Source organism: Poecilia reticulata, linkage group LG2 (assembly GCF_000633615.1).
Source record: "Poecilia reticulata strain Guanapo linkage group LG2, Guppy_female_1.0+MT, whole genome shotgun sequence".
Classification (NCBI taxonomy): Eukaryota; Metazoa; Chordata; class Actinopteri; order Cyprinodontiformes; family Poeciliidae; genus Poecilia; species Poecilia reticulata.
This window is the reverse complement of record NC_024332.1, coordinates 31,305,370-31,318,123: the sequence shown is the minus strand read 5'-3', so window position 1 is coordinate 31,318,123 and position 12,754 is coordinate 31,305,370. Positions and strand designations below refer to the sequence as shown.

Here is a 12,754-nt window from a genome sequence, read left to right as displayed (position 1 = left end):
GTTCCATTACAATAAACAATCCAGAGTTACTGAATGAAAACTTCCTGATAGCATGGCGGCTAGCTGATTACTGCTAGTTCTGATTGGCTGTTTCTGACTGAGCGGAGTAATTATGCAGAACAAGGTGGAGATCGATTATTTTTTTAGAGATCATCTGTCTCATGTTAGGACGGCGAAAGTTTTAATACGAATGTAAAATGTATTTTTTTAAGTTAGATGCTGCAGCTTTAAGTGGAAGTTTGGTGTGAGAGTCACTACCAGGTGGCGCAGAAGCGACGCTCCGTATGTGAAATATTACTACCTGTAGCGCGTAGCAGCGGTTCAACAGCGAGAGCAGAACCAGCCTTACCAACCAGTAAGGCTGGTTGCAGAACCAACCAGTCTTACATCGCCGCTCGATTTAAATAATTTTACAGGTTATTTGTTTAGCTTTCTGACCGTCATGCTAATAGCCGGGTGAGTGTTTGTAGCTGTGCGCTGCTTTACCTGCTATCTGATCCTCCATATGTCTTTTTTATTGCAGTGAGCCTTGATGTAGCCAAACTCCATCAAGTATGGCATTGTTTTTATACCATATTAGATTCGTTGTGTTGATCCATTTTGACGTGCTTCACCCCATGTGCTTCAATTTTCCGCCACAACACGCAAACGTCCCTCAGTGTGTTATAGTTCCTCATCGCTTAGGATTTGTTGCTGCGTGTTTGCGCAATGTGAAGGAAAGAGGAGACCAGGTGCACAGGCAGGCTGCGAAATGAAATGCARGTGATCGGTTTGTGTGATCGGCAACAGGAGACCGTGATCGGCGATCACCGATCATACACTTTTTCACGGAAATCGGCCGATTATGATCGGTGGCCGATCGATCGGCACACCTCTAATATATATAGACAGTACTGGATTATTCTGAATTTGAAGACTGAGAATACAAAGTTTTAAGTCTTTTTTTAATTAAATAAATTCATTTCTATTTAACAAAATGCTTTTCGCAAAAATAGTTGGTATTTTGTGTCTCTTCCACTGTCAGCATCACACTAAAAATTAAAAATACTCAGCTTGTAATGGAAAACTCAGTTGTTTTTTTGGATGGGGGGGGTTTGTAAGCAGTTTTTTCAAGCTGTATGCAAAAAACAAACAAACAAAAAAAACTTATACACCATTCTTTTAAAGCTTTAACTTGTGCAAATTCTGACTGGAAAACCGATATAAAATCAGACAGTACACAGACGACATATAGCTTGATTTGAGTTTATTCAGGGATTTTGTGCTGGTTTTTGTTCTGATCATTTTAAAATGCTGGGATCCTGACACGATACTTGAGCTTAAAGCAGCTAGCTTAATATTAGGGGTGAGGTTACTCAACTTGCTTAGCGACTTGATTCAGCCTGAAGCACAATGTTTTGTAGCTACTGCCAATGTTTCTTAACCAACAGCTGCAAAATAAGTTATGTCTTCAAAAACCCTTGAATTATACCTCTTAGATTTTAAAATAGCAGTTACTTCTGCTAAATCTTTAGTTGTTGCTTACTTTAAAGGTTATAACTACCTCAAAAGAATGCAATATATTACATTTATGCTATGTATCTCCTTTMATTTTTTTAATTCTTTTAATGCTTACTAAGCACACTACATTTCTCGGACAGCAACCACATTATGTTGATGCCTAGCTAGGGGCAATACCTGTTTTTGTATTGTATTTGTATTGTTCATGTGACTAAATCAACCTTTGTGTTTTGACCGCAAAGTTCCGCAAAGTTTGAGTTTTATTTATGAAAGCAGTTCTCACCAAAATATTTCTGGCCTCTCCTCAGCAGTGCAGCGGAAAGTGAAACAGTACTTTAAGTCACCTCATAGTTATTCACACCGAGAGCTGCTGGAGAAATAAAGTGGCATGTAATTTTTCTTGGCTTGTTTCGTAATAAATATCATTTGTGGGAGAGGAAGCCATTGAGGTTAGAAGGAACTGAGTGTCCCCAATGGTCTTGGCCACTCTGTTTTTTTTTTTTTTTTTAATTATTGGTATTAAACCGCTTTTTATTGGTCAGTTCGAAGGGCTCCAGGCAAAAACATCTTGTTTATAATGCAACCTTGTGTATTGGGCTGCCTGACAGAATGTAATTATAAAGAGCAGCGCTTCTTCGGAGTTCGCCTGTGCGCTCCGCAGGCAGATCCATGGGCAGATCCCCACGTCCTGCTTGCTAATGAATCCACTCCCGCTGGGCTTATTGATGACTACGGTCTTTCTGGAAGATCATTATAGGATATTTCCATAGGACAGCTGAAACAGCATCACGTTTGGTCTCGTTGCTCAGTTTCATCTGTTTCCTGGATGCAGCTAAGTTCAGAATTACTCATACCCCAGGAAGAGTTAGATTTAAGTTTAAGCTACCAACATGTTTCTTCTGGCAAAATGTAAAGAAGTTGCACATTAGAGCGACGGAAAGGAGACCCTTTAGTCTCAAAGACTTGGAGCTCATCGTCGTTAAAGAGAAATTGTCAAAATACCAGAGGAAACATGTGCAGTTTGTTCTTTAGCAAGGGTAGGGCTTGTAGTTGTAAGGTGACAAGACGTGAAAAAGTTCACCACGCCTTTTGCACTGCACTGCATAAATGCTGTTAACATTGCTGCCAGTGGGCAAAATTGACATTTGCGATGTGACAGAGCTCTTCTTTGATAAAAAAAAAAAAAAATGCTCGTATCATATTACAGTATTTATGAGTTTTCATTGTGTCCACAGGTTCTGCAGATGTACCTCCCCTTCTGTGGTATTGCAATCTCCAATGCTCAACTCTTCGCTGCCTCCAGAAAGGAGTACGACCGGAGTCGGGTAAGGGTCACGAGGCCGATGGGATGATAAAGCTCCCATTCCAAGGATCAGCTTTACTCCCTCCCCCCCCTTGATGCTGACATTGAGGCTTGGTATTGATCAGCAGCAGCCCACTTGCTGGCGTCGCAGTGGAAAATCACGGTGCCATGCAGCGTTGCATGAGCATTTTCTCAGGATCTGACGAGGGGGATGGGCCTGTTATTCAGAGTAGGACCTAAATCTACTTGAGAATACGAGGAGATCCTCTAATTCATGTCTTACAGTCACATGTAATCGGAGGGAGCATAACAAGAGCGCAGATCCCAGAGCAGAGGAGGAAAATGAGGAGAGATTCCCTCCTCATTTTTAGGTGCCAGCATATTAAACTGAACTGGCTCTGCCTTAGATAAAAGGGTCTAATTTACTTGTATTGAGGAAATCAATTACACTACATCATCCCTTTGGTTTATGGTTTAGGGATTATGATAGTAATTAGATTCCAACATCAGCGCGAAGCACAACACATTTATTTAAGAGGCTCTTATTCTTGCCTGCCAGCCGATTTCTTATGTGTTGCAAATGCATTAGCATTCATGAGCTTTCAGATCGTCCAAGGTGGTTCCAGCATAACATCCCAGCATAACATGGTCCCAGCATAACATTTTCTCCGTTCCTGGCGCTCAGGCACTCCTGGAAGTGGTCAATGACTTGTTTGAGGAACAGACTGACCTGGAAAAGATCGTCAGGAAGATCATGCACCGCGCCCAGACTCTGCTAAAGTGTGAGCGCTGCTCCGTCCAGCTGCTGGAGGACATTGAGTCACCGGTACTGTTTTGCTTTTCCTTCTGCTGCCCCTGCCATGTGTATGTCCAACTATGTTTTCACGTGTGTAACCCGTTTCTCTTTGTCTGCTTCGGTTTTGTTTTATTAATTAGTATCTGTCTTCAGATCTTTAAATGCTTCTTCCTTCACACATCTTTCAGGTGGTCAAGTTCACTAAGTCGTTTGAGCTACTGTCTCCAAAATGCAGTGCAGACACTGAAAACAGGTTTGTATTGTGCTTCGATAACTTTTGGAAAACTGTTGTTCATTTTACACCTTGAGGTTTTTCATTTAAAAATGTAACATTTTAAACCCAAATTAAATATGTTCACAACAGAAATTATACCAACATCATCTGCTCTGCCACCACAGACATAGTAAAAAAAACAACCAAAAAACATAAAATGCAAGAAATATGTATGAAATACTTTTAAAAATGTGACTATTTGAAAGTGCTGTGGGCATAAAACTTGATTCCGTTCAGAAGATGCACGATGGAAGCCTTAAATGATTTTTGTTTTGCTGCTCTTTGCTTCTGCTAGGCATGACTGAGTGGAGAAAAAGAGACTTAATATTGTGTGGGCTGTTTATGGATGAAAACAAGCTTGAAGGGAAGACAAATAAGCCCTCCCCCCCTCACCCTCGAATGCTTGCCATAGTTAATATCGTCACCTCAAAGCAGTGGCCATAACTGGCCTCTACAAGCAGTCTGAACAGCACAAAACTATACAACTCACTATAGTTTTATTTATTTAGCACCAATTCACTACAAATATATTACATCAAGACAAATAGGTATAAATATTCAAATATATGGGCTCAAATAAGTTAAAGATTGATATCAAATCAATCTGATTCATCCTAAAACAAACATATTCAGATCCAGTTCCTCAGATGATCCCGTATAATGACAATTGGTAAAGTGCTGAAGGTAGCAATAGCTGTTTCAGTGGCTTCATTCAGGAAATAAGCAAAGCTAAGCATGAGCCAGTGGTACTCTCGATAGATGGGGGAAAAAAGGACTGCATGGCAGCAATAGTTCTACTAGTGGCTTTGTCACAAAATACACACAACTAAACGAATAAGTTGAGTCAGATTTTTTTTTTTTTTTGAGAAAAAACAACAACAACAATCATGCAGAGTTATCGGGATCAAATTCTTTGTCATTGTCTTTGCCTAAAAAAGAAATGGCTAACAAATAAGCACCAATATGTATTGGAGAGAAAGACAAACAAAGAAATAGCTGAACAAAAACACACTAAGCCAGTAGTGCTTTCTATTGGATGAAAAACAGAGTACAAATTGTGAGCTGCAGCAATAGCTACATTAGTGGCTTTTTTCATGAAAGCAAGAACAAAGATGCACTGACCGAGGAACACTTTCTATGGGATGAAAAGCATCCCATAGATAGTCGCAGTAATAGTTCCGTTAATGGTTTTGTCTAGAAACGAGACACAGGTATAAACAGTTAACCACAGAGAAATGTATGTAAAAGTAATCTCTGCTATTTCTACAAAAAATGCATAACCTAACACCTCTCGCAGCATAGAGGTGTTGCTGGATAACCTAAGCCAGTCTAGCTGTAAGGGTTATTAAAAGAAGATAGGGTGTCTACGTCACAGACTAAAACTGGGAGCTGGTTTCACAGGAGGAGTCTAATACCTGGAAGCTCTGCTTTCAGAAACTCTTGGAACCACCAGCAAACCACCAGCAAACCACCAGCAAACCTGAGGTCAAAGTTCTCTTAGTAGGAACACGCAGAGCAATCAAATCTTTGACGAAAATGTAACTCTAAGCTAAATATGCAATTGTTATTAAATTTAGCAATTTTGTGATTGGCTAACTTAACTTTCCTAACTTAAACGACCACCTTCTTAATAACGATTTTGCCACAGTTAATGAATTCAGCAAATTAAATTGCATTTATTTCTCTTTAAAATGTTTGTTGCTATAAAGATTGACAGACAGACTTTTCAATACATAAGCAGATAAACAGATTTGATGTAAAAAAAAAAAAAAAAACATCTCAATTAGTAAAGCACCCAGAAAAAAAGCAGGAGTTAATCCCATCGTGAACTGCCATGCATTTTGTGCTGCACTGTGAAGACCTTGTCTGCACCGCCGCATCACACGCTCCACATGAGCTAAAGATCTGACATCAGCATCATTCTATCTTTATTCTTGAAAGATAAAATTAGCAGCACAGAACGCTTGCTGGCTTTGAAGGTAAAACTTAACGACGGTCCTGCTGTATTAAATGTCAATGGGTGATGTGAGCAGTGATGATGCAGGTGTTTCTCTGGCAGAGTGTGTGGGGGTGTCTGGCAACAAGGAAGACAATTGCACATTTACATTTTCATTACTTCATGAGCTGCTGAAGAAGTTTACAGACATCTGCTGCATGAGAGGTTCATTAAATACAAATGAATATCGGAGAAGGCTCATGAGGAGAAACGGGAGAAGCCGTTGCAAACCTGCMGTTAGGAAGATGAATCGGGTCACCTTTTTTAAATCAAATTATGCATTTTCGGCTACAGTCGCAGATTATAAAACGATACTTGTTGAGGATTGAAACCTGGAGTTTACGTTTGGTTCAGCAGTTGTTCAGCGTTGTGTTTATGTTCTGTTTCTTTTCTTTCCAACTCTAGTTTCAAAGACAGCATGGAAAAATCGTCCTACTCAGACTGGCTCATCAACAACAGCATTGCGGAGCTGGTTGCGTCAACAGGACTTCCTGTGAACATTAGCGACGCCTACCAGGATCCTCGCTTCGATGCGGAGGTACAAAGTCCCATCACCAGGATTTTTATAYGACAGAGCCCGGCAAATATCATTCAACATCTAGGTTTCTGCAAAAAAGAAGGCCTCACTTATTATTTAGAGAGCTTTCCTGCTCATTTGTTAGGCAACCTAGAAAGGTTTGACATTCAAACTTGCGTAACAGAGGCAGAAAAGATGAAAGGGTCGACCTATTGGTACCAGGACTCCTGCCTTGTTGGGCAGAAGATTTAATAATTCAAATGTTGATATGAAGACCGAAATTTATCTTGGCCACTCGCACAGCGAGGAGAATTACACGGAAGACACGGACAAATCTTTAAAACTCACTAAATATTGGCACCTTGGAGTCTCCATGTCTCCATGTCATCCATTAGACCAATTACAAGCTGAGAAGTTGATAGAGAGACATTTTAGGAAATTATCGTCTTTCCCACCATCACAAACCTAAATATGTTAAGTGTGTGCTTTGATCAAATTAGACAGGCATCTAAGAAACACTGCAGTTGGTGTAAAACAAAGGATAAACAAGTAGAAAATCATCTTATGCCCACCTTAGAGTATGGTAGGGGATCTGTGGTGCTGTGGGTTTACTTGCTGGGAAAGCAACAATGCAAGTCTTCATGTTTACTTTGAAGTACCAAGAGATTTCAAATGAATATCGAGGTTTTCCAGAAAACTTACAATGGTTATTGTTGGAATTGTCAACAGGATAACAATCAAATCAACACACAAGTTGTCAAAATGCAAAAAAAAAAAAAAAAATCTATCTTATTTCACGGTTATCTCACTTCCCAGATGTGAAACTTATAAAAGACCTGAGGTGTGAAATAATGTTGAAATCACAAAAGCACAAAGTGTGCTTAGACATTAGCTAAGCCATCAACCACAGATGGCACAATGCATTGGGAATTTTTCAATTTATTGTCTAGTCGTTCATTTATTAGAGAATTTGGCTGTAGCTTTGAAACTTTACACATTAAAACTTTGTTTTAGTGCTAATGGATTGTTTGAATGCCTGTGGATAAAGATTACAAAACATAATTTCTAAAGAWGTCTCTGATGCAATTCTGTTTGCTTTTAAGCTTTGTCTTATGAAATAATCAAAGCCAAACCCACTTCTGAGATGTTTTCTGTTTTAWTCCTCCACTTTTTACAGGCAGACCAGTTCTCTGACTTTCACATTCGCTCTGTGCTCTGCGTTCCCATATGGAACAGCAACCACCAAATTATTGGTAAGTTAATTGTGATTATAATAATAAAATACAGTATATCATAGTATCTGTTTAAATAATTGTAATAAATGTTTATTTGAAGATACTATATTACCACAGGAATGCTGTATTGGCCCGGTGTGAAGATATTGAGAAAAAAACTGTGCTTAAGTTTTCTTCTGAGGGTAAACCAGAATATGAAACCCTTGCYGGTTTTTATCAGTAAATCCAAAAGTTGTTGAATATCAACATTTTTAATCTCTAAARGCCTCTTAAATTCTGCTTGGAAACCTCTGCTTGTGCCCAGAAAGTTATGATACAGATGATGGYGGTGAAACCAGTACACTGGATGAACATTTTGCTTACTACACAGTTAAATACCAACATATACACGAATGGTCCAGCACTATTCATGCACTTTTCTGCATTAAGCAAACAGCGGGGCAGAGAGAAGCTCATGTATGTGTTGAGCGGAGACTGCCCGCGTTTGCTGAGATCCATGCTGTGTTGCAGCATCACTCCACACGTGGAGGAGGAGTTTCCCTTCTTCTGTCAGCGCGCATTATGCTTGTGAATCAGCCGCAGGCTAAAAGCACAATGACACTGATAAATCATTGATCCCTCGTCCGCTTTTTTGGCGCTGAAATATTGCAGGTGGAGGGGGGGGGGGCAGGTGATGGCAGCTCCTCTCGGTCCGGTGAGATCTGACGCAGGGAAGTCATTAGTTTTATGTGAGTGCAAAGTGATCAGCAGATCTGCTGCAGATGGCTGGTTAAGACCTGGGTGCGTCTCTGCGTAGGTGTCTGTGCGTTCGTCGGAGCAGGGAGAGGGAGAAAGGAGAAACGAACRGAAAGAGTGAGAGGGGAGAGAAAAGGCAGTGTGTGGGTGGCACCTGAGGATGTTAAGTGAAAAATCATTACCCAAACAAAGCAGCAGAGATGAAATTCTTCAGTCAAGGATACATTCAGTAACAACAAAAAAAGTATGCCCTCATTTTAATGTAACCTAGGCTGTAAGTAGTATTTAATTTTGAATTTTTAGCATTTCAGTCAGATATGTTCTACTGAGATTTACTATACCAACAGCAGCTTGAACTGCAATAGCTCTTTTTAAGATTTATGTTTTTAATTTACTGAAAGTCATCCCAGGTAATTCCTAAAAGACTGTTTTGAAGACACAGCAGGTACGGAGTGTTGAGAGCAAATTTGCTCCGGGTTTAATTGCTAAAAAAAAATTAGACCTTTATTGCACAGAAATTGCTTGCAGTAGAAAAAAAAATAGAAATACACCACCTTTCAAAATACGTTCACATTTCTCCAGCCATATTTCATATTTTATTTCACAATGCAATCATGAACGTCAATTTATTTTACTGAAATTGTATGTAACAGTTCATCACAGTGTGGCATGACTGTGATATAGATTAAAATGATGAACGGTTTCAAATCTTTCGCAAATAGAAATCTAACAAAAGGAGATGTGCAGCTTCCCTTTATTCTGATACCCCGTTTGCAAAATTCAGTGCAGATCCACAGCTCAAGTCAGACATCTTGGTGACATRGGACGTTTTAGTCATGCACAGACGAAACCTATTGCAGAAAATAAGGCCATGAGAGGTTCAGTTTTTAGTTTATAGTTAGACATGTAGGAAAATGCAAATGCACACCACACTTTTCCCATTTTTATTTGTGAAAACATTCTAAAATCTTTCAAAATGTGAAAARGTTTAGAGAGGTATGATTATATATTGTTTCAAGGATTGTATGGCCGCAGTTTGACTCCAAAAACAGACTTCAGTTTGGTTGGTTTGGCAGTTTGTAAGATCATTAATTAATCATCATAGAAGTGTAGGCATCATAGAAGACATAAATGCTTAAACATTTCTTTCTTCCTCAAATTTAAAGTGGTGGTGAAGATATACAATTCAGTTTAATTAAGTTTATTTACATAGCGCCAACTCACAACAGATGTCATGCATTAMAAAGAAATAATTTAAATTCAATCAAACATACATTACCAGTTGATACTGGATATCAAACACCAACGTAGTTTAAAAGGTTTCTAAGGAAACAGCAGATTACATTGAGTCAATGACTGTCAACATGAAATACTATTTTTCATATTTGATCTGTAAATAAATCTTTAAGGAGATAAAAAAAAAACTTCCTCATGTCGCCATAGTCATAAAAAGTGAGGTCTTGATTAAAACATACCGTATTTTTCGGACTATAAGCCGCTACTTTTATCCCCACGTTTTTCTGTGTTTTGGCTTTTCTGTGGATTTTTCTCCAACCACCAGRGGGCTCTTCTGCAGAAAGTGAATCATTGGAAGTCAAAATTGGAAATCAAAGAAGAAAGTGCTGTTTTTCATTTAGAACAAGCACATGCTAGCAGCAGGCAGGACGGAGAAATGTTTTCAAATTCATACCCCCTCATCAAGGAAATAACACGAAGAAGTTCATATGATGTAGCTGTTAAGTTGAATCCATGGTGCGGCATTGGAGACGCAGGGCTGCGTCCTTAATAGCAGATGTATTCAGGACGCAGCCCTCTGCTGTGTCCTTGTGGAAAGCCGAGAGCGGCGGAGATACCAGCGGCATATAGCCCGGTGCGGCTATATGCCGCTGGTATCTTATAGGCTATATGTAATTTCCAGTTTTTTTTGTTTTTGTTTTTGTTTTGTTTTTTACTTTGTGGGTGCGGCTTATAGTGAGGTGCGCTTTATAGTCTTTAAAATACGGTAATACTGCTATTCTTGTCACCTGTCAGTGGACATAATACTATACCTGATTGATGTATTTATTAAGGGGAAAATTATGTTTTTTGGTCTTTTTAATCAAAATCTGGGCCAACAACTCCAAGTCATAGGTTTAAGTTCTTCAAAGCTAAGTATCTCTTTGAAATCAAGAACATTTTAGGTTACAGGCTGTTTGCTGTGCCACAGAATCATTGTTTCCTGCATGTCCTGCTATGATAAACAGCCACTGTACGAAGATGCATTTGAGTTCAGCTTTTGTTGGATGAAATTCCTTACGGGTTAACACAGTGCTGAGCTGGTTGCGGCTCCGGTTTTGTGAAGCTCTAAGCAAAATTCGACACCCCCTCCATGGATCGCCTCCGGTGAACAAACGGCATTGTCCAGCCATGCAACCTAAGAGGTCATCTATGTAAAAAAAAAATAAAAAATGTACTGAACATGAAAATTTGTAGATCTGGGAAGTATGGATTGTGGTGTAGTTGGAGTTAATGTGGTGGCCGTGAGGCTCTGAGCAGTCATTTAGTTTGCTAATATTTGTAGTAGCATGTTCCGAAGCTCATTACAAATCACAAGCTGGTTACAGTAGGAACAATCACGCTTTTGAGAAAACATCTGTGCTGCATTTTAAATTCATCCATAATAAAAAATAAATATAACTGTAATTAACTGCAGAGCTAATTCATTTCCAACCAATGAGTCATATTAACACATAGTATTGGCAGGCTGTTTAACCTCTTTGGCATAATTAAAAAATGATAATGAATTGTGTGACAATATCCTACCCTCAATTCATCAAATGTTTGGACATTATTAAATAATTTTTTACTTTCAATTAGAGCAAAATACATATGAAGGCAGGAGTCAGATAGGAAGAGGTTATTCCCATAGGACGGTCATAGACAAAAACTTTTAGAAGACTAATTGAGTCCCTGTTGGTGTCATTTTATTTAACAGTGTGTGCTCCTTAGTTCATGCCGACCTTGTCTGAAGTTGATGAAAGCAGCTTTTTCTCTTTTTTAACCATTGTTAAAAATACATAATGTCTCTTTGATATTTGCTAGTCTCCAGTGAAAAAGTGGAGCTTTTTGGGCGAATCGGCACCAAGCTGAGCTAAGTGGTATTTCATCTAACGCATAAACTGGTTTTGCATATCAGGTGTTGCTCAAGTGCTGAACAGGCTGGACGGGAAACCATTTGACGATGCAGACCAGCGTCTCTTTGAGGTATTGCGCTGCCGTCTGCACATTTTTAACACCAAGCATCCTCTGACTGATTGTGGAAACCGTGCTTTATTTATTCTAACTTATTTTTCCTCAGGCCTTTGTGATATTTTGTGGATTGGGCATCAACAACACGATCATGTATGACCAGGTGAAGAAGTCTTGGGCCAAGCAGTCAGTGGCTTTAGATGTAAGGGCACAAAATCCCATTGAATTTGTTTTCATTTTCCCATCACAATTAACACACAGTCTCAGTGAAATTTGGTTTTACATTGTCAGGATGTAATGGTTTGRTCCTGGTTCTGGAACTACTTCAATTTAACCTTCATTTTGCAAGAACACACAGAAAACTGAAATTTTTATGTGAACAAATGAAGCCAAAATAGAAAAGTTGCATGTGGATAAGTAAGTAGTACACCCTATAACTCAAGGACTTGTAGCAGTTTTTATGGCTTTGTTAGTCTCTGATGTCACTTTTAAGAGAGTATCATCTGTCAAAAAAATTTTGATTCACAGCAATCCATTACAAATTCAGTCATATTGACAGATTCAAGTTAAACTGTATTTAAATCAGCGTTGGTAATATAAATAAATCATATTCAGTTTAGCATGCTAATTGTTAAAAGGTTAACTCTGAAGTCTACTCGGTTGAATTCAAGTTGCCATCTTTGTAGCAGCCACTTCTACTCGAGAGAAAGCTTGTGGTGACGGTGGGAAGGAATGACTTCTTTTTAACAGGATGAAACTTCCACCAGAGCCAGTCTCGTCTGCTGTGACTGGCTAAGGATTGACATGACAGAATAACCATCAAAATATATACATATATATATATTCAAAAAATAGAAACTACAGATGCATGGTTGACTGGAAGATGCCCCTTTTCTGTGGCTGAAATTCAAATCTATATTTGATTGCTGATACTTGCCCTCTTAAATCATGTGAAATCATCAAACATTTATTAAACACTACAAAAAAGGAACAAAAGAAAAGACAAGAAAACAACCTTAGACGGCGAGGCAGATTTTGTTAAATCAGGAATTTGTGCTATAGTGTGATATATTTAACCACATATCGCAGGAAGTAACAGCTGCAAAGTGGAAATTATACATTTTATTTTCACTTTTTTGTCTCATGGGTCTTTGTATAACTTTTAAAAAT

At 38.8% G+C, this 12,754-nt stretch overlaps 1 protein-coding gene across 1 annotated transcript in view; it reads left to right on the top strand.

The window, feature by feature from the left end:
* pde11a (phosphodiesterase 11a) overlaps positions 1-12,754 on the top strand; it is a 36,577-nt gene that overhangs the window by 8,126 nt on the left and 15,697 nt on the right. The window contains exons 3-9 of the mRNA XM_017309265.1: positions 2,736-2,825; positions 3,489-3,629; positions 3,788-3,852; positions 6,275-6,407; positions 7,564-7,639; positions 11,532-11,599; positions 11,694-11,880. Of these exons, the coding sequence (XP_017164754.1) occupies positions 2,736-2,825; positions 3,489-3,629; positions 3,788-3,852; positions 6,275-6,407; positions 7,564-7,639; positions 11,532-11,599; positions 11,694-11,880 (760 nt within the window). The remainder of the gene's footprint in view (positions 1-2,735; positions 2,826-3,488; positions 3,630-3,787; positions 3,853-6,274; positions 6,408-7,563; positions 7,640-11,531; positions 11,600-11,693; positions 11,881-12,754) is intronic.